The sequence below is a fragment of the Falco cherrug genome, chromosome 5, assembly GCF_023634085.1.
Source record: "Falco cherrug isolate bFalChe1 chromosome 5, bFalChe1.pri, whole genome shotgun sequence".
Taxonomy (NCBI): domain Eukaryota; kingdom Metazoa; phylum Chordata; class Aves; order Falconiformes; family Falconidae; genus Falco; species Falco cherrug.
The window spans coordinates 47,585,619-47,607,409 of NC_073701.1; the positions used below are offsets into that span (position 1 = coordinate 47,585,619).

Below are 21,791 nucleotides of genomic sequence, written 5' to 3' on the forward strand. Positions count from 1 at the left end.
TCTTTCAAAATAAAAAATAGATCCCAAACAAAACCAAAAAGCCCAAAATACCCAACACACCAAAGCATGCTCTTACTAGGGTGATTTCTTTTTTTTTGTGAGATAAATGTTCCATACGTAGCTAAAACAAAACTCCCAGTTGTGCTATTGTTCTGCTTTGGTTTTTTTGGAAAAGTTTTCTCACGCTTTTTCACTGTGTATGTAAAATAGGAACAGTGACAGCAATTTTTTCTCCATAAATTGTGGATGAAAAAAGCTTAGTATAAGTTTTTAAAATATTACTGTTCCTTGTTTGATTATATCATTATTGTATTATTACTATATAGTTTTATTATCATCATTATCAGAACATCACAGAGACTATCTGGATGTCAGATTTAACATATAATGAGAGCAGTTACTCTACCTAGAAGCAATTCTTTATTTTTGAGCTGGTCACATATCTAAGAGGCTGTTTCTTCTCTGTTACAGCTGTATGAAAAGGTTGCTCTTTTCCTGACAAATTTAGGTAAGCAATGTTAAAAACAAAATTGAATGATATTGTACTGATTTTTTTTGGTCCCTATACTGTGATAGCATTCATACTGTCTGTATAAATATGAAAAATCCTGATTAATTTGCAATCTATAGGAATAATGTTTTTCTGAAGTTTATAATAAAGGAGTATATAAACTAAGCTATAGTGCCATTCAATCAGTGGTGAACAACTATCGCCCACCTACCATGACTGATCCTTGTTCCAAACCATTATCTTTTAAGAACTTAATAAAATTGTAACCTTGGAAGAAAAAACATGAGTTTTCAGAGAGACTGAACACTGTGGTGGGTTGACATTGGATGGACGTCAAGTGCCCACCAAGATGCTCTATCCGTCCCTCCTCAGCAGAAAAGGGTGGGAGAAAATAAGATGAAAAAAACCATGTGGGTAAAGATAAAGGCAGTTTAATGAAGCAGTAGCAAAAAGTCACATGTGCAGAAGTGAAGGAAAACAAAAGATGTTATTCTCTACTTCCAATCAGCAGGTGATGTTTGGCCACTTCCCAGGAAGCAGGGCTTCAGTACACATAGCTGTTGTTCCAGAAGACAAACGTCATAAATAATGAATGTCTCCCCTTCCTCCTCCTTTCTCTTAGCTTTTACATCTGAGCAGACATCATATGGTACAGAATATCCCTTTGGTCAGTTTGGGTCAGCTGTCCTGGCTATGTCTCACAAGATCTTGCCCACCCCCAGCCTGCTGGTGAGGACAGGGAGAAGGCTGGAGAAACAGCCTTGATGCCGTGTGAGCGCTGCCCAGCAGCAGCCAAAACCCTGGTGTGCGGTCACCCCCTTTCTAGCTGCCAATACAAGCACAGCGCTATGAGGGCTGCTGGGGGGCTCAGCCAGACCCAATACAAGCACTCACAACCCTTGGGTTCTGTGAAGACTTGGAAATGGGGGAATCATATCTGGAAACCAAATTCATGGCTTGAAACACGTACTTACTGACTATCAAATATGTGTCTTTAAAAGGGGCAGTAATTTGGAGGGAAAATAACTGATTTATCAGCTCTACCAACATCTAAACTCGATGTTCTGAGTTGGAGTAAACTTTTCAGCTCACCTATAAAGGTGATCTTTATGCTAGAGTAAGGACATGTTTTCTAAGGACAGCACGTACTCTCACTGCGGTAGCAATAGGCTAATCACTCATATATCCATGGTTCATGCAGTCTCTGGAGATCCTAATCATGCTGGAAGATTGCAGTAGTTGGCAGCAATTGGCAAGGGCTCCTTGGTGTCAAGAAACCTGAAATGAGACTCTTTCTGAAGGCCTATTAAGCAAACCATATTATGACATGTGTAGAAGTGGTTTGAGGAAATTGATTTGAGCTTCTGGATATCTCTGTACATTGTTGATGTTCACTAAGATATTTTTGGACCAGATGGACAGATTTTTGTGTCTGATCAGAGGAAACACACAGCTGATTTTAGCTAGTGTCAGGGCTTTTCTACATCTAGGAAGTTATAGGTGATATGTTCAAAGCACATCTGTGTAAGACAGCATTTTTTTCTGTTGTTTCTTATTAGACTGAGAGTCCTCATTTGTATGCTGTAGATTTAAAATATTTTTGCCATCCTGTACCCATGGAAAAGATACCCCCTAGTTACAGCTGAGAAATATGACTTTCAAGTGTGTGATTTGCACAGGCTATGCCCTTTTACTGCCTGTAACACCCTGGGGACAGTAAGATACGGTCTAGAGACTTTGAAGTTTGATTACTTTCTGGCAGGTTGTCTAGAAGGTAGGTCTGCTGCTTGTAGCCTGTGCAGAAAGAACATGTATGAAAACTCAGTGGGTCAAACTGTTCTGACCATTTTCAGACTGGATGGCCTGAGTAGCTGATTCCATTTGAATGATCTTTATCAGCATAATAAGCTCAGAGCTGGATTGACAGCAAAGCTACATTCAGGACACCCTTCTTCAGCCTTTTCATGACCTTTTTCCGAGCTCATGTCTGTGTTCCTCCAAAGCGTTTCCATTGTCCCTAATGGGCATATGAGCAAAGCTTCAGTTGCAGCAGCTTTGTTAAAGCCAAACTTGTCCTTCCCACCAACTGGCATCAAAAATCCACAATGTTCTATTTCCTTCTGCTTAGCTGAAAATGTATGTACTGGCATACACACAAACCTGTGTTTCCTGACAGGCATTTCCAAATCACTAACACAGGTGTTAATTTATGGTTTGTCTTATGGTTTTGTTGATGCATCTGTTTGAAATTTCCTCCTGGGTAAGGCAGCTCTAATTAAAGAGAATCTAGTTTATTGTTCTTTCTGTACTTCCAGGCCTTTACTGGGGCTCCTTTGGAAATAGTATATGAGTACTATAATTACAGTACTCAGAATCACCATTAGTAACTCCACTTCTCTGATTACTCCTGTTCACAGCAATGTTGACTAATAACAAGCTCCTTTCAAGTGGAAAGTAGTTCCAGGACATGGTACTGATGTGTTGGCCTAGAAGTTGTTCTATTAATATCTGTCTTGATATTTCTTTAGATGGAGATCAAGGGCCTAGCTGAAGGGAAGTTTCTTTCCGATTTGCCTTACCCCATCCATTGCAAAATATTTTTTCTCAGTCTTCTGTGATGAGTTTCATGAGATTCATGAAAGGGAGTCATGCAGTGGTGCTCCACTGGTACCTGTGTGGAGTCCTTAGGTGCCAGCACAGTGGGCAAATCCATGAAACAAAATTACAGCGCAGATTTGCTCCAGTTCATCGTGACATCTCTAACAAAAAGGCACTTTCATAGCTTGTAGTGAGCTGCATTCTGGCAATGCCATTATGGTAGGTTGCAGAAAAGGAAACAAGATAAGTGTCTGAGCCTGTAAAGTACACAGGAATCCAGGAGGATGTTTAATACGCATATTACCTTGACCACGTTCTTACAGTCTTCTGGGAATATACATATCCAGTATCAGAAAAGATTCCTAAGTCTTTACAAGCTCACCTGCTGTGTGCTGCTTTTGGATACAATTTCTTCTGTCAGCTTATATTTTGAAATCAGCAGGCTAATTTACAACTACGTTGCCAGCCCTGACAGATATGTGCAGCCTTTTAGCCAATAGAAATTGTTAATCTGATTAAACCTCTGAAACTTTGCTTTCTTTCTTCACAGAGCAGCCTCGTACTGAATCCGAGTGGGAGAACAGCTTCACTCTGAAAATGTTTCTTTTTCAGTTTGTCAATTTGAACAGCTCTACCTTTTATATAGCATTCTTCCTTGGAAGGTAGGATTGATGTCCACACTCTCATATGTGCAAAATGAAGTAGGGTGAAGAAATAAAATCATCTGTAATGAAAAAAAATGCGACCACATATTATCACACATCTCAAAACGGAAATTCCATACTATCAAAGCAGGACAAATTGAAGTTTTATTTTCCTTTCAAAAACCCAGAAACAATCGTAGTTTTCATTTCCTGACACCACATTGGCTCAATGCTAACTTTTAACAATTTCACTACTTTGAACGGATGCATCCCACAATACTATACATGCAAGTCACTTCACTTTGTTTTAATATGTATAATTTGTACTGGTAAGTAAATAAAACTTTTTCTTTCTGAATAGAACAGAATAGTTCAGTTGTAAGGGACCTACAACGATCATCTAGTCCAACTGTCTGAATATTTTGCTGCTTCTGTTATAGAATTTGTACTGCTAAGAGTGAATTATGAGCTAGTTGGGATTTTTCCACAGAACATGAAATACATATATATATATATATATGTATGTCTCTTTCTGAAAGACCCCTAAAAGCAAAAGAAGAGCCTCTGAGTAGAGAAAGCATAATTAGACAAACCCATCAGTATGGATTATTTGCATGTGGGCATCATTTTGGGAGAAAACATGGGAGAATAGTAAGAAAATTATGTTTTCCTAAGGAAAACTAATATTTTCACTGATTTCACAGAAAGGCAGATATCACAGCCCCCGTTACAGCATAAGGAAGTGGACTGGCAGTTGAAAACCATTTTCCAAACTGACATGAACAGTTTTGTTCAGATTTTCTCTCTTCTCTGCATATGCTGAATATCCAACAGCAGAGTATTTGGTATTGAAATAAAACTGGAAGTAAAAATATACTTAGCCCTTCATGGAAATTATTCCAGGAATCCCCAAAAACATTTTGCAGACATGCAAAAATATATAAGATGCATGACATCTTTTATAGTTGTATCAATCACGCTAAGATGACATTAAATTAAACCAGTGTGAGCTTTCTTCTGCTACTGTGAACAGACTGCTTACACAACATAGTTGATGTATATTCCTGTGTTAAAGATTTACAGGACACCCTGGTGCCTACTTAAGGCTGATAAACCGGTGGAGACTGGAAGAGGTGAGTGTTCACTAACTACACACTGATTTATCTACTGCCCAAAGATGCAGTGAATGCAAGCAGAGGCAGACACATTATTCTATCTAGGTATTTTTGAGTCTGTTATTGGGTTTTCAGCTGCTGTCTAGCTCCACACTACTAACACCAACATCTGCTACAAACATCTGCATATTGATATATATGCCCTTTTCAAGGCTAGCAGTTTTAGTGTTCGCATCACATTTGGATACTTGTATCAGATGGTTTAAACATCACTCACATTTTTACATTGGAAATATTTCATCCTTGAAATGAATCAAAGTCAGATATGAATCTGACAACTTTTTGCTTCTAAAAAAATCCTTTCTTCTCAGCTTTTCCAGCCTTGCTGCTCAGAGAGCTAAAATAACAAAATAATAACTTAAAAATTCAGACACATAAAATGTACTTGGAAATTGACCAAAAGATCTGAACAAACTTCCCAAAAGAACTACTGGCATGGTGTTTCATATCTATAAGACCAAATGGATTTGAAGAGCAATGAGAGGTTGGATTTGCAAGTCACTCAAGGACCACTCCTGGTATTTTTTGGCAATACATTCAGAATTCAGAAAGCATTGGACAGTTATTGGAAGTGAACAGCAGCAGTTTCTGGACCAGTTAAGTAGTTTCCAGTGCTGCTATCTGCACACTGATATCCCATTGTTTCTTTCCTGCTTCACAGCTGAATAACTGAAAGGACTTTGCAAATATATGACAAACGGCAAGTGGAAAATGCAGGTCTTACACTGCCAACGTGAATTTACAAACACAGATATATAAATATCTTGGTTAACAGAGGTGATCCAAATACTAGTAAAAAAAAGGAAAAATTTGAAAAAGTCATCCTAATTTTGAAGTAGTGAATTTTGTACATTCAAGGAAACTTGATAAATGGGCAGACAGAAATTCACTAAACATCCCTCCAAGTCTGAGAGGGGCTGAGCTGACCTAGCAGCTTGCTGCTGCCAAAAGAAGACAGTTTGCTCTTCCTTTGAACCTTCCCCCAGAACTTTGTTCCTTCCTCTTCCTCTGCACTGGCTCTGGCTTGTCCATCCCTATGAGGAGCATATTCAGTTCCTGTATCCCCAGAAAACTCTTCCTTTTTCTGGCTGAATGAGTTTTCTAACGAACTACTGGGCTGAATCATCTCAGGGATCAGTGAACAGGGGAAGAACCTCAGCTCTCTGCAGAGGCAGAGATGGGAGGAAGAAACAACCAGGTCTGGGAGGGAAACGCAACAGCGAGGTGCTACAGGTCAGTCGTTAGTGGAAGCTACTATTAGTCCCTGCTATTTTGCTTTTCTCAGAGAACAAAAAAAAAGTCTAATACTAAAAGAAACATCTACTAAAAAAGTCTCGATTTTATTGACTATATCTGTGCTAGGACTTATTAGGAACAGACTTTAGAATATAATGCCCAGATATCCCTCCAATAGCCCTCTCTTCACCTGTTGGATGAAGCCAAGTCTAAGATATTTAATAACACAGTATAGTCCAGTGTCCATGGGCATATTCAGACCACAATTTATATATTAATGATGTTATCGTTGTAACATCACTGCTGCTTTATTAATACTGCATCTGTGTCTCTCAGGTTATATTGGCTCATGTGAATAATTCCTAAAAATCAAGGTTGGTGATTTAATAATAATGCCAGAAAAGTTAATTTAAAAAGATTATATGAATAATTATCTGCCACCCTCTTAATCTAAAAAGAAGTTGAATGAGGTCAACAGAAACCTCAACAGGGATCCAGGTTTTAAGCACTATATAATGCAGTATGTATAAAAAATTCATATCATATTTTGTTACAGGTCTTAACTAATTTTTCTCCCTAAAAGTTAGAGAAATAGTTCCACCCAAGATTTAACAATACAGCTTGGACTCCATTGTTTGAATCAGCAGAGTCAATTGTGCAAAATGCTGTTTGAGGGCAGAAAGGTTTTGGTCCTTTGATGTTTCTCCAAATACTAGATGAAAAAGCATATAATTGCCTGAATTTGTACTAGTTGAGCATCTCTCCCAAAAGCAGCACCACTTCTTCAAGGCCTGGAGCCACTGCTAAAGCAATCACTCAGAAAGAGACACTAAGAACTGTTGTTCAATAGTTAGAGTTTTTTAGTTCTTCAAGAAGATAAGAGCTTTGCATTGTCCACTCTGTCGTAGACATTAAATAGTACTCAATAAACAGTATTAGGCATATCCTCTAGGCATAAACTGTTTGCCTTTACAGCCAGGAGGAATTTTTTCTTCATTATTTGACTTGATGCACAGTCAACCTCCCCAAAAACTATTCAGATCGTTAGAGAAACCTGGTAGCCTTTACTTTTGTCCCACCCACAGCTGCACAACATATCAGAAGCACTAACGTGAAAACTCCATTGGTTTCAGCTGATTCTGACCTCTGCAGAGAACTAGATGTTGGGCTTAAAAGGCTGAAGATATGATGCAGTCTCGTATGTTCCCATGCATTTATATTTAAAAAAAAAAAAAAACAAACCAAAAAAAACCCACAAAAAAACCAAAAAACAAAAACAACAGAGAATGCCATTTAATTTTATTTAAATAAATTATCCATTTCTTGTCTTTAAGAAGTGCTTTAAAACTCGGCATTATTTCTGTTTAAACTTTTATTTATTTTTTTCTTTAGTGCCACCCTAGTGGATGCCTTATTGATCTCTGTATGCAGATGGGTATTATAATGGTGTTAAAGCAGACCTGGAATAATTTCATGGAACTGGGCTACCCGTAAGTGAATACAATGCCTATGATTCTGTAGGTTACAGAAGAATATTAAGTTTATGCTTTCCTTATGACTGGTTACATAAAAGCAAGACACAGTAGCCGTTACAATAGAAAATCCTCCCTAGGATACAGAACTTTTAAGACAGATTTCCAAATGTATAAATGGTGTCTGGTTTTTTTTCACATTGGACATAGTTTGCAAAAGTGAAATGGTAATGTAAATATTAACAAATAAATAATATATGGGAAGTAGTTGATCTGACTACATTGAATTCAGTGTTTTAAAACTCCTTAAAAATTACTGTAGGACCATTGTATAACTTACACAGGAATACACAATGTTATATGTATCATTTTTTAGCTATACCAGCAAGTTCTAAATTGGATTTCTCCTTGCTGGGTGATAAAAGATGCCTGAAAGAGCTGGTATCAGGTAGAAAAATGCACTGCTGGCATATAAAATCTCAGAGATGGAAAAACATACTGTCCGGTACATAGACAGGTTCCCTGGTGATCTTCAGGATATTATGGAGCTGTGCCCTAGCTAAAAAGGTTGATGGTAATTAATTTCCTATTGGTTCATTTCCTATTGATTAGTATTTAATGAACATGTTTAATATGATTAATATGAACAGTTGATGCTAGAGACATTGTGGCAGGTCATCAAGGGAAATTAGGAAGTGTGAAAATACAAGAGATAGCTGACGTTGTCAGAAAGTTTGCCCTTGCAAAGTTCAGAGAGATTTGCTCTACTGCAGGATCCACAGCAGAGTTAGTGCAGAATTTGGTCCCTGAACTGCAGAAACACGTTGCAGAAGCAGTTTCAGGCAGCCTCAGTGCTGATCACATCGAACTGTAATGAGAATGAAGTAAATGATTTAAATGCAGAGAGTAATTGCCAATCAGGTACTCAAAGATTGCTGTCTCTTTGTCTTTCTGGGTTTGTGCCTAGCACTGCTTGCCAGGATTTTGCAGCTGTTAGGGCTGGAGGAATTGGCCAGGGTGGGGAGGAGGGAACAGCAGCAGCCAGTGTTGATCCTTCTCCTTCTGCTCCCTGTCTCTTTTGTGTAGTTTTCATTAGAACTTTCTGCTACCTATTAATAGGGATTTTGAAACTTAATAAAGAACACTGAAGGGGATTTAAAAAAGTGACTGGAGACTGGAGGAGACAGGAGATTGTTTAAGAAGAATTGGTTTAATAGGAATAAACTGCTTCAGGTGCAGTCAGTCTCTTTAGAGTCACAACGAAAATCACAGTGCAAAACACAGTCACAACGATGTGAGATGCTTCAGCCTATTCTGATGAGAGATGTATTTGCTCTCCAATCCACCTTCTAGCCCTGAAATTCTGCAGACAAGTGCATTTCCTTTTCTGTGTGAAAAAAATCATTATAATTTCTGCTAAAAGCATGATCAGAGCCCAATACCATGTGGATGGCCTGAGGATCTGGAGGCAATGCTATAGCCTGTAGTAGAACATCACAGCACTTCCACCTGTGTGCTGGCTACTACCTGCCAAGACCCAGGCAGAGCCAGCCCTGCGCAGTGCCAAAGCCAATAGCAGAGTATTTCCCCATAAGACAGCCCCAGGAGAGGAGCACCAGCAGCCTGTTTTGGAGAGGGTTTTTGCACCATTTCAGGGTGGCAGCCCAGCTCTGGTGCAGGTATGTGCTCCCACAGGGACCACAGAGACATGCAGGGCAAGTCAGAGATGGCAGTGGGTGTTCCTTGGTGACACATTTCTGACTGATACATGTGGCATTGGCTTCTCTTCTGAAATTTCTGCCTGAGAGTTAAAAACCAGGTGTCAAAGCTATCAGAGAGACCCCAGGATATGTGCTAGAGCATCGATTGTTCAATGGTTACATTTTTAATACAGCTACTGGTATGTCGGAGTGGTGCTTCTACTTCATACAAACACCACCCTGAAACCTTTGAAAGTGCATCAGTTCTCCTCTCCTGCATGGATACATGTGCAATAACTAAGAAACAAAGTATAAATTATTACTTCATTTGGAGATGGAAAACCGCAATTTCAAGTTGATATTTTTCTTGGAAGAACAATGTACATCCATATTAAAACCACATTACATCGTATTGCTCACATTTTACTCACACATAAATCAGAAAATGACTTTTCTTTGAATTTTACTAGGAGTCTTAGATATTTAGTAACACTGGTTATGGGTTTCCTCCTCTCACAAAGAAGGAAGCTAACTAGGATCTGACTCCATGTATTGGTCTCCCACCCACCTCACCTCTCAATTGGCTGCCTTTGCAGGAATTCAGTTCTCAGCCCTCTCACTTTCTCACGGGCAGGACACAAGAGGCAAAGTCCCAAAGGGTGCTGTAAACTGCACAGATGTGCCCTTACCTGTTCCACAGCTCATCAGTCACAACCATGGTCACTCACAGGAAAGGTCTTTTTAGGCTTTTTATACGTTAGTTTTATCAGATTTTGTAACCAGAATGTATAAACTAACTAATACCATATGGACATATGGGTTTATTTAACAATCTGCCCATATTCTTGAAGAAACAGAACACGCAAATTATTTCAACTCAGGATATCCCATGCAAAGAACTATCAAGGATGATTAACTGAAGTAATTGCTGCTGCTTAGGACAAGGTGACTTTGAAGAACAATTGCATCCTGGAAAGTTGGCAACAGAAAACTCTTGCAATCAAGATATATCTGATACTTGTTGGACAGATAGACAAAGATATGTCCTTAAGTGAACTACCTTCATTATAATACTAAAAATCACACCCCTCACACCAGATACCCCGGCCCACAAGGATATCCTTCCTCAATGAGCATGTGTACTTAACCAGTAAGATTGTGTAAGCATTAGGTTGATTACCATCCAATCAGTGTTAGAGGTTCAGAATTTAACAAATTAATATTCATGTAATCCTGTCTAAATCTAATTGTGGAAGCCACCAATGGGTGCTAGTTCATGTAGCACCCAAACTTGCAGAAATTTGTATTAAAAACAATATCTTACATTCTTAGACTTTTTCTTTGGTTTTACACACTGGGTAATGGATTTACATTTGAGACGACCCTAGTGACTGGCCACAAGCTACAAACCCCAAGTATTTTAGTTATTTCTTGTACTTCCAAATTTTGGCTTGGAGCCCAAGCTTGTACTTCTAAATTTTTTTCTTGCACTTCTAAACTCTAGATTTTAATGCCCTGCATGCAGTTGCACCTACACCTCTCTAGAGAAGACAGGAAAAGCTATAACCTCTCTGGTAAATGGCCTGAATGGAAAAATAATCTTTAAGCTTTAAGAAAACAAGCAATTGGGCCAAACCCTTATCCAAACCTAGTGGCCATTGGCCTACCATTCACAGACCAGACCAGACCACTATGAAGGCAAGAAGCAAAGCACAGTCCAGGAAAGGACTGAATTATTTGGGTAAGCCATCGCCTTCTATCTTGCTGAGACAAAGGGGTCAACCAAAACTTTGGAGAAAATATCTGTTGTGGTGGGGCTTTTCCCTCCCTCTGTACTAATTGTAACTCGTGTCCTTTGTTGGCCATAGCAGTACAACTCCCTGTTCTGGAGAGGCAGGAGTGTTTATTTCAGATGTGAGGACTCATTTCTCTTCTGGTTCGGTGCCTCCCACAGTGCCCTTACATATGCATTTCTTCAGGAACAGTACCTTCCTCCTGAAGGTACTGCTCCCCAATTTCTCGAGGTGGAGACAGCTGTCATGTCAGCTATCCACCTCCTGGCCACCATGTGTTGTCAGTAGTCCTCACCTTATTTCTGCCTTTTGTGGCTCTGTATATTTGGCTGCAGACACCATTCAAGGTTGCTTTTTCCCTTCCGGGATTGCCTGGGGACTGTTCCTTTGCAGAGTGTAGAGCTGTGTAGAGATGCTGACTGGCACACAGGAAGGGATCAAGCAGCACTAGCACTCAGTGTACTGATTTCTTAATTAGAACTCAACTATTTCCACACAGCATTGCATTCTGCTGTAGAAACAGACCCTGGCGTTATTTGCCATTCTGTGTAGAGAGAAAAGAGGTAAATAAATAATGTAAAGATGTCAAAATCCCTCCACCTCCAACAACATCTAGGCCTGGATTACAGCTCATCAGCTGTGTCTGTTTTCATACCTATTATGACATGTCATCAGCCACATATATTACTAACACTTTATTTTTCTGTGCATTGGGAAATTAATGCAACAAGGTATGTTGTGCACACTTAGCCTCTTCCAATTTTGTGATACATAGGCACTAATATTATTTACCTTGTTTCTTTAATTTAATTGAAAACATAGGCTGATTCAAAACTGGTGGACCAGGAGAAAACTACGACAAGAATATGGCGCACAGAGAAAAACAAGCTTCCCACAGTGGGAAAAGGACTACAATCTGCAACCTATGAATGCTTATGGGCTCTTTGATGAATACCTAGAAATGAGTATGTGTCCTGTTTCCAGCTGGGATGGAGTTAATTATCTTCTTAGGAGCTAGTACGGTGCTGTGTTTTGGCTTTGATGTGAGACTTTTCAGTTCCTCAGGCCTTGCTAGCAAAAAGGCTGGAGGGGCACAAGGAATTAGGAGGGGGTGCAGCCAGGTCAGCTGACCCGAACTAGCCAAATAGGTATTCTGTACCATGGGACGAACATGCTCGGTGTATGTATATATATATATGTATATATATGTATATATGTATATATATATACATATATATATATATATGTATATATATATACCTGGGGGGTCGGCTGAGGTGGGCAGGTCATTGCTTGGGGACTGGCTGGGCATCGGTCTGCAGGCAGTGAGCAGCAGTACTGTGCACCATGTATTCCTTTCGTCCTTTCCCTTCTTTTTATTTTTTTGGATTTTATTCTTTCCCTTCCCCTTTTCATTATAACGGCTATTGTCATCATTGTTATTATTATTCTTTCATTTTTATTCTATTTCAACTATTAAATTATTCTTATCTGAACCCTTGAGTTTTACATTCCCTTCCAACTCTCCTCCCCATCCCTCAGGGTGAGGGGTAGCGAGCAAGTGGCTGCATGGTACTTAATGACCAGCTGGGGTTAAACCACGACAGTCGGGCATTGACCTTTGTTCTCTCTCTTTCACTAGATTTTAATGTTACTGCATTTTTAGTTTTTTTAATGTGGTCTGGTGTATTCTTTTAATTATTCCTGCATGAAGCTAATGAGGCTGCAAAATGATTTTCATTCTCACAGGTCAGGTGAGGAATGGGAGTGAGCTTGTGAGAACCAAACCAAATCAATGCAGCTAACCACACTGCTGCTGGTTTGCTAATCTCCACATTTTTAAAATCCAATAAGCAAAAAACATCCACAAAACACTTCTTATTCTGGCTTTGTGTGGGGAAGGTTGTTTTCAAAACCACAGCCCACCTCTTCACCTGCATACATTTCTGAAGAACTTTATTACTGTTATTTACTAAAGGAAGTTCCCTTGGGCTTTTGTTTTTAAACTGCATGGTACAGACCTGCATCTGCATGTTTGTTTATGTTTAAAATTCACCATTGTTTACTACCTCATGTTTACAAAATAGCTTGCTGTCAAAAGGCATTGCTCTATCCAGAGGAGAGCAGAGGGTAACTGCTCAAAGTTAAAGAACATTTGCCCTGTGTGGCTGAACTGCATACATCACAGGTTTTTGTTTGTTTTTTTCTTTTCTCCCTCACACAATTCTTTTCAAATTAATGGGAAATTTGGCAGTCTGAAAACCTGCCCCTAGAAACACAAAGTTTCAAACTGCTGCCCATCTGTACTATAAAGAGGAATGTGTTCAGCCCTAATCATTGCAGGTATTGAGAGATCCTAGTTGATGCTGGACTAAAAATGTCCCTTTCGAAAAGCACAGTTTGTCTACTTACAAACCACATTCCAAATTACAAAGTATGGATGTTCTCTCCATTGCAGGGACAGATGTGCACTTGTTCTTGTCATCCTTGCTCTGAACTTTTGGCAAGGAATTGCTGTAACAGTGTCACTAGATCATTGTATGGTACAACATAATAAGCAATGTTTGTATATTTATATGTAATGTTTGTATGCATGTATGATTTGGTATCTTAGACCTTGGGGTGAGATTTTAACAGTCATACTGTGATCTTTCATTTTTTTCCCTAGTTCTTCAGTTTGGGTTCACGACCATTTTTGTGGCAGCTTTTCCACTGGCACCACTTCTGGCCTTACTTAACAATATTATTGAAATTCGGCTTGATGCATACAAATTTGTTACCCAGTGGAGAAGACCTTTAGCTTCAAGAGCTAAAGATATAGGTGAGCAATTTGTATGTGTGTTTGTTATGTGTGTGTGTTATTTCTAAGGCAAAGTATTGACCACTTTGTCAGAGCAGATTAACATATTTTCAGTAGTCTTCCCTATTAATAACACACAATTTGATTGTTTCAAAAAACTTCAAGTATCTGATGCCGATCTACTTATGCAATTAATAGTCTATATTAGAAAATGTATTTTAATGATTTTCTGGGGGACTTAACAGCCAAGATGCTTTAATAAAGTGATCAGTGTTCTCTGCAGGTTTTTTCTTGTGGCAGACACAGTGTGAACACATGCTGCTGCTCAGGTTTAATTCAATAACCAGACAGAACAGCTGAAACATGAAAGTCAAATTAAAGCAGCCACTATCCTGTAAGGGACCTGTGTGTTTTATATTTACCTGGCCAAAACCAAGTGACCCTGTGACTCAGGGGTTATGGCCGCTAGGTCCCTGGTGGGTCACACAGGGTGGGTCTAGATCCCTAGAGACAACTTGCTCTCAGTGAGGCACACCTACGTTGCTAAATACAGGGTTCACATAAATTTGAGGTCACCTAGCCACACACACTACTGCAAGGGCTCTCTGAACATGATTTGACTATGTCCTTGAAGTGTGAAAAAGCAGAACATCTTTAGGAAGGACTCTGTAAAACAAAATCATCTGCACAACACTGAGACCCTGGTGTCTTTGGAGGGGTAAATAGGATACCTTGCTGCCCATCTGCATTGCAAAAACCAGTAGCCCACACAATGAAATAGCAGAATCCCAGCCTTTGTGCTCTCTGAATGGTCTACCATGCACCTAAAGTCTGCATCCTAAAGCTTTTTATGTAGACAGAGTGGATCTATGAGTTTAGGTACAAGCCTGGACATCAGCCGGTACACAGCATACACTGCAGACATAATTCCTGGAAGAAAAACATATATAACATAGATAATAAAAGCACAGAAAAATAGATGTTGTTTTTTCAGGCCAGCTAAGGTGTGATTTCCCAAAGTAGGTTGCATTTGCTCCCTATTCAGCGAAGTTTTCAGGGACAGCTTGATGCCTCGTTAAAATCAACCGGTATGCCTAACCTTCCTTTGGTGTGGTCCTCACGACCAGAGTTGCTGTGTGCCTGTACCACAAGATCTGTCAGGCAGCTGAGGATGGGCCAAAAAGCCAAGGTGATGCCTAGAGGCTGTGTGCCATTGTATAGCATTAGCATGCCAGGAAGATTTTGATGCTGATAGGTACGTGCTGACCAGCTGTGCACAAGTTACGCACACAAGGCTGCAGGCAGATCATGGATTGCATGTACTCATGGCTGCCCTGGCAGACCCTCCTCAAAGGCTGGAGGGAGGCTTACAGTGTTTCTTAAAACTATTCACATGATGATGTGGCTTGGTGGAGGCAAGGCCTCCATGAGCATTTTTGCAGCTTCCTTGAGATTATTTGCAGTATAAACAAAATAACTGCAGGATAAAGAAAAATCTGGTCCACTGATATCCTGCCGTTCAATATGAAAAATTATTTTTACTCCGTGATTCTTGGAGAGAAACCACATAAAAAGACCTTCAGTGGTGGGGATAACTGCTTCAGAGCATGCAGTCTCTCAGGCACTTCGATTTTTCTTTTCCTGGCACTAACATATTCTCCTTGTTGAACAGGAATCTGGTACGGGATCTTGGAAGGCATTGGAATTCTTTCTGTTATCACAAATGCATTTGTTATAGCTGTGACATCAGATTTCATCCCTCGTCTTGTTTATGCTTATAAATATGGGCCTTGTGCTGGCCAAGGAGAAGCTGGACAAAAGTAAGTTTTTCTTTGGGAAAACAGACATGCATGAAAATCACTTACTACTAGAATAGATACAGCAGTACTGTCTGTGTATGTTCTGATTTTATTAGCCCAAATTTATTGTTTGTGCTTCGGTAACAGATCTCAGCCATACACACTGATGCTTTCCATATTCACAGAATGGACTGCTGAGTGACTAGTTTATGTTAATTCAAGGAAAAAATGGCAGAGCTGTTATAGAGATTTGGGGTGTGTAACAGCAGGCTGCACAAGCTGCACATCCCAGCTGGTGTACATGGATATGACCCTCTTTTCATTATGAAGCGATGCTGATATTTATCAGTTATGGATTTAATGAGCATTTTTAACTTATTCACTAGACTTTTTTCCCTAATGTAGTATTCAGCATGCATTGCTCAAAAAAAGTAGTAGCTAACAAGAAGCAATTCCCAACTAATAAATCCAGATATACTTACAGAGCAAAGTAATTTGTTTTTCTTCTAAAACTAGAGTCCTTAGATTAAAGCTTTCAGCAGACATTTGTGAACTGAATCCCTGCTGCCTAAGTGGATTTTCTTTCAGCGTTGCTAAACGCTGAGATTACATTAGTGTGTGCACACTACCAGCAGGTACGGGTATAGTTGCTACATGGTGACTTGTAAAATCTAGGCTGTTGGACTTGGGGAAGGTCACTGAATCCAGCTGAACACAAATAGCCATGGTTTGCAAATGATCTCCTAGCTGCTCCATCAGCAAGGATCCTACTGTTCAAAGAAACCCAGGCTAAACAGTAGACAGTGACAGAGAGCTTACGTTCTGCTATTAGACGTATGGCAGATGGATTTTTATTCCCTGCTACAAGAAGCGAGTTCTTCCGTTGCTGCTTTTTTGCCATCTTTTGGTTGTCAATACTGTTTAATCGTACTGACAGAAGAAGAAGGGCAGCTGGTGTGGCAGCTCCTGATTAGCAGTGCTGCTAACTTGCTGTCCTGCAAGGAGTTTGGCCTTTTAGTCAGTGCCAAGGGAAATGTTCCATTTATTTTCATGAAGAGTTAAAGTGTTTGGTCTGTTGCCAGTTGCTCCTGAGCATGTGCCTCTGCTTGTTCCATTATGAAAATCCATAGGGCGTGGAGGCACTGTCAGCAACTCTCCTTGCTACTGATTTTCCCAGGACCACTGTGCATGATAATACACCACCTTCAGAAATTATATTTTTATGAAGACTCAAGTATGACTCAGAGACTTTGAAACTAGTTCTGTATGGGGAAGCAGCTTGGCTCACAGGGGAAGCTCTTATCTTTTCAGAAACCTCTTGTACAGTGTTTTCACACTTTGCTGCTTTTCTGAGTGAATTTCTAGATGAAACCATCAGATAGTAATCCTTTGAAGGAGCCAACTTGGATAAAAACTATTTATGTCAGCATTCTGGATAGTTATTAATAAGTGCTGTTACAAAAGCAGGAAGCTATTCAGAAATCCACAGGAATATTGAATTTTCTCGAATTCAGGAGTCAAGAACATCTGCTAAGGAATAACTTAAACGAGAGAGGTGCTTTTTTCTTTCAAAAAACCATCTGTAGGTATTAGATCCATATGACACCCAGTGATACTAGACAAATACTGTAATTAAGTTAAGTTCCAAATCCAATCAGTATGGAGATTTTGAGACAAAGCCAGATGGTGTTTAAATGTAATTTCTCAAAGACTATAAAATCCATAGTTAAAAAAAACCAACCAACCAACCCTTACTGTGCATTATACTCTGCACCAAGCTGAGCAGCATGCCTAGACGTACCTGTGCTTGGACAGTGCAGAGTGAACAGCACAACACACTTGCTGTATCTCTTCTCAGCTTTATTAACACCAAACTTGAGCCTTCTAGTGAGTCCCACAGACCTTTGTTAGGCGACATACATTCTTTTACTCAGTGTTCTCCAAATTCTGCCTGACTCTCCCAGGGCTCAGCCACCCTGGGATCTTTTAGTACTGATTTCCTCTGATTGATTAACTGGACATTTTTTTAAAAGCTGTTTTAAGTGTGCTGCCTTTCCATCTGATTTAATGTCCCTTTGTGCTAGTACCACAACTTTCTGCTAGTAGTCCCTTTGTGCTGGTAACAGTGGGAATATTCTGATTATCTTCCTTAAAAATAAAAATTATTATTTTCTCTACCTCTATTGTGTGACCTTTTAGGTGATTTTCTTTTCAAAAGTAACCAGTCTCAGTCTTCACCATTTCTTCTGCCATAGAAATCTGCCATTGTTTCACTTTTATTGTCCAACTGACCTACTTGAGTATTTCTTTTATATTGCATCAACATCATTTTCAAATATTAATAACCATCACAGTTATACTCTTGATTTCATGAAACCCAGAGAACATCCTCCTGGGTACAACAGTTAATGGAAAAACCTTGCTGTGTCCTGACTACAGGATTTTTCCCCTCTAGGTGTATGGTTGGCTATGTTAATGCCAGTTTATCAGTATTCCTGGTGTCTGACTTTGAAAACCGTTCAGAGCCAACATCAAATGGAAGTGAATTCTCTGGTTCACCGTTAAAATATTGCAGGTAAGTACCTGATCAAAATACCTCTCTGCTTTAAGGCATTGTAAGGGAGAAGCATCATGATAAATTTGGGATTGGAACTAATTTTCAAAACAAAAAAAAACAGTAACAGAAATAACTGTGCTATTCAGGGACATGCTCATGGTGCGGCTTTGCTGTTACCTGTATGATTCCTTAGATACCAGAGAAGCCAAAAAGTGACAGGTGTTCCTAATGCAGGATTTCTATGGTGTCATGGCTTGAATCAGACACAACCATCATGGAGAAATGTGGTATCAAAGGGCCAATAACAGGTGACTGATTACTTAGGTACCAGTGAGATGAAACTGTAATCAGATTATATCATAGCACATACACGAGGAAGTCAAGTTTGCACAGAAGTGACCACACTCCATTTCACATTGTTTGCCATAGCACTGTTTAGTAATGTTTTTTAATTCTTATCATTCTTTTCCCCCTCTTTAACTGATTTCTTCCCCACCTTCAAGCATGAGCATGAGGCTGATGCTACTTAAAGCCAGTGGTGGAAATCTCATCAACAAAAAAAGTTGTCCCTTCAATAGCCCATAAACAGAAAACTATTAAAATTGGTGTAATAAATCTCTAGAAGATAAATCTGTTCTTTTGGGAGACACTGAACTGTTATATGTATCTACCCTTGAAAGAAAATTAACATCTTACTTTCTTCCGCTGAGGTTATCAGCTACTTAATCCACCTGAATTCTGCTAAAACATCAGTAATTTTAATTGCACCTCAGGCCGGATACTGATAGTGAGGTAAGGAAATATTATGTTCTACTGTGCAACAGTGTAGGCATTTTTCCTGGAAGGCAATCTGCCTGAGCAAAAACCGGTGGCCGTATTCAGTTACTTTCTGCTTGTCTGGAACCTACATGGTGCCATGTTATTCTCATTGTTTATAAAAGGTTTCCCCATTTATTCACGTGTAGTACTTGGTTCCTAGCAAGTAGAAAAAGGAGACATGCTCTTCTGACTTGGGACTTGGTCCAGAGACTTCAGTTTTCAGGATGATTAGGATATTGTAAAATATCCTAAACTATGAAGTCAGAATGCTGTTTGAAAAAGAGAAGATAATCTCAGTTTTATCAACTTGTACTAGAGACAGCGCAATTTGAGAGGTTTGTTGATGACTAAGACACAGTTTATTTCATTTTGTGTAGCACCCTCTGCAATCTAAGAAGGTGAATCTTCAGGGAGAAATACAGATTAACGTAGAGATGAAATAACTTCTTTTCTTTTGCTTATCTAAGTTTTCTTTAGTTTCTTAAAACTAACAGAGATCAAGCTTAATTGTATCATTTACTATAGTATTTTCAATATTTTTTTTGTAGTGGGTTTTCTGTCCCATCCAGGAAACAGATTAAGGAGAAAACAATTTTTCCACCGCTTTTAAATTAAGTTTCTGTAATAGCATTTTGGAATTAACATACTGCTAGTAAAAACGGAGTCCAGAATGTGTGACTTTGATTCATGATTTGTTAATGTAATTTTGGAGTCTTCCTGGATCCAGCTTTCACAATAGATCTCTCTAGTTACATTACTGAGACATAGAGTCTTTAAAAAAAAACTTTTGTGGGACAAGACAATAGATCCCTTTTTTACACATCTCTTGCCCTGTTGGTATACCAAGACATGCAGTCCTGGATCCACTAAAGTCAGGATAAGTTATGCTTTACACCAGGGTTGGCCAACAAATTGACAAAGGGCCAGATGAAGCCCATGAGGCTGTTTTATGGGAGGACTGTCAGGATGACAAAATTGAGGGCATTTATGGTTTTAAATTGACCTTGTAGTGGGAAGAAAGTGGTCCTTAAAACAGCAGAGCATCCCACCCTGCTCCATGTTCTGAGGAGGTGCTGCAAGGCACACACGTTGCACTGGCAAGGGAGATGCTGTAGGGTCAAACTGCTGGTGCTGAGCACCCAGCATCCTTTGAATTTGCTTCAGCAGTTTTGCTTCATACAGGTACTGGCCTGGTCCTTTGCGCTGAATTTCCATTAGCAGCTGGAGCGTGAAGTGCGCTCCTGGAGTGCGTCTTACTGTTAGGTTTCATCTGAAAATAAGCCCGTTGGGGTGAACCAAAGCATGGCAAGTGGAGGTGATCAGGACACTTGCTTCAAAAGCATACACCTGAAGTAAAACACTAGTGTTGGCCCAGCTTAAGAAGCAAGCAGTGTTCTGGTAACTTGTACAGTTTACAACGAGATAATTTTGGTGCAGAAAATGCAATGACTGAGAGCAGCTGGATTTTAGATTTGCCTTGCTCCCAGGCAGCAGGGCAGGAGCTTGCTAACTCCTTTACTCTGCTTGTCTTTCAGGTACAGGGACTACCGAGACCCTCCGCACTCCCCAGTGCCCTACGGTTACACACTGCAGTTCTGGCACGTCTTAGCAGCACGGTTGGCTTTCATTATTGTATTTGAGGTCAGTGACCATTCAGGTGGCAAAACTAAAACAACAAAATTAAACAAATTTCCCTTTGAAGGTTTTTCATTAGGCTGATCTATGATGGCAGCTCTTGAGCTTTTTGTGTTAGTTTCTACTGTTTATATTGTGCTTTGTATTCTCAGATCTGTATTCTCAACATTCACGGGTATTTAGGTTCCAACAAAAAGGGGAGTGCAGCACTCTGAAAACTATAACAGTGACTTGCAAACAGGGGAAATAATGAAGCTTTTGTTTACTTTCTGAGGTCTGGCATTCATAACCTGTTTAGGCTGGGAGGCTGTACGCTGACTAATGTGTGAGGAAGGGCTGAAAGAACATGAGATAAAAAGATAAAATCTGAACTGAAAAAATGAAGGTAGTTTAAGTTACAGTATTTACACACTTAGATTTTTTTCTCTGTTTTTCTTAATACCATTCATTTCCCCAGAATGATTAGCATCACAAAGATGGTGGTGATGAAAAGAATTTAATACCTTTGTCAACGTTCATAATATTAGTCCTTACTGTCAGTATCTCAGAAATCTTTAAGACAAACTGGAGAAGATAATACTAACTTCCACATAACTGGTATTCCTATGACAGTTTTGAAGAAGGGAGACAGGAGGGTAGATAGATAGGATGAGGTCATTTTAAAAAAATGCAGCTCTTAAGGCCTGAATTTCAAGTGTCTGAATATACCTGCCAGAAACCAGGAGCTCAGCATCTCTCCAGCACAAACAGTTGGAAATGCCTTTTATACTGTGAAGAAGCCAAATGGGGAACAAATAATTTTTTAGAACTCTTTACTTAATCCGCTACTCTGAAATCATATCAATAGGGCATCCAACACAGATACAGAAGCTGTAATCACCATAAATTATTGGCATAATGTTCATGAGCACATACTGCATTTCTGACTCACATTACTGTGTAGATTCATTCTGAACTGAGCTTTTGAAACACCTCTTTGGATCAAGAACTGGAGCATTGCAGTTAGAGGAAAGGTGAAGGGGAAATATTTTCTAGAATATTTATTGTGTAGG

The 21,791-nt window shown here is 39.5% G+C and overlaps 1 protein-coding gene across 6 annotated transcripts in view; it reads left to right on the top strand.

Annotated features, from left to right (window-relative positions):
• Positions 1 to 21,791, top strand: part of ANO4 (anoctamin 4) — a 198,143-nt gene that overhangs the window by 169,193 nt on the left and 7,159 nt on the right. For all 6 annotated transcript variants that reach the window (XM_055712557.1, XM_055712554.1, XM_027812375.2 and 3 more), the window contains 9 exons: positions 472 to 508; positions 3,660 to 3,771; positions 4,829 to 4,886; positions 7,557 to 7,654; positions 11,952 to 12,094; positions 13,798 to 13,950; positions 15,602 to 15,749; positions 18,184 to 18,303; positions 20,640 to 20,745. In XM_055712557.1, coding sequence (XP_055568532.1) covers positions 472 to 508; positions 3,660 to 3,771; positions 4,829 to 4,886; positions 7,557 to 7,654; positions 11,952 to 12,094; positions 13,798 to 13,950; positions 15,602 to 15,749; positions 18,184 to 18,303; positions 20,640 to 20,745 — 975 coding nt within the window. The remainder of the gene's footprint in view (positions 1 to 471; positions 509 to 3,659; positions 3,772 to 4,828; positions 4,887 to 7,556; positions 7,655 to 11,951; positions 12,095 to 13,797; positions 13,951 to 15,601; positions 15,750 to 18,183; positions 18,304 to 20,639; positions 20,746 to 21,791) is intronic.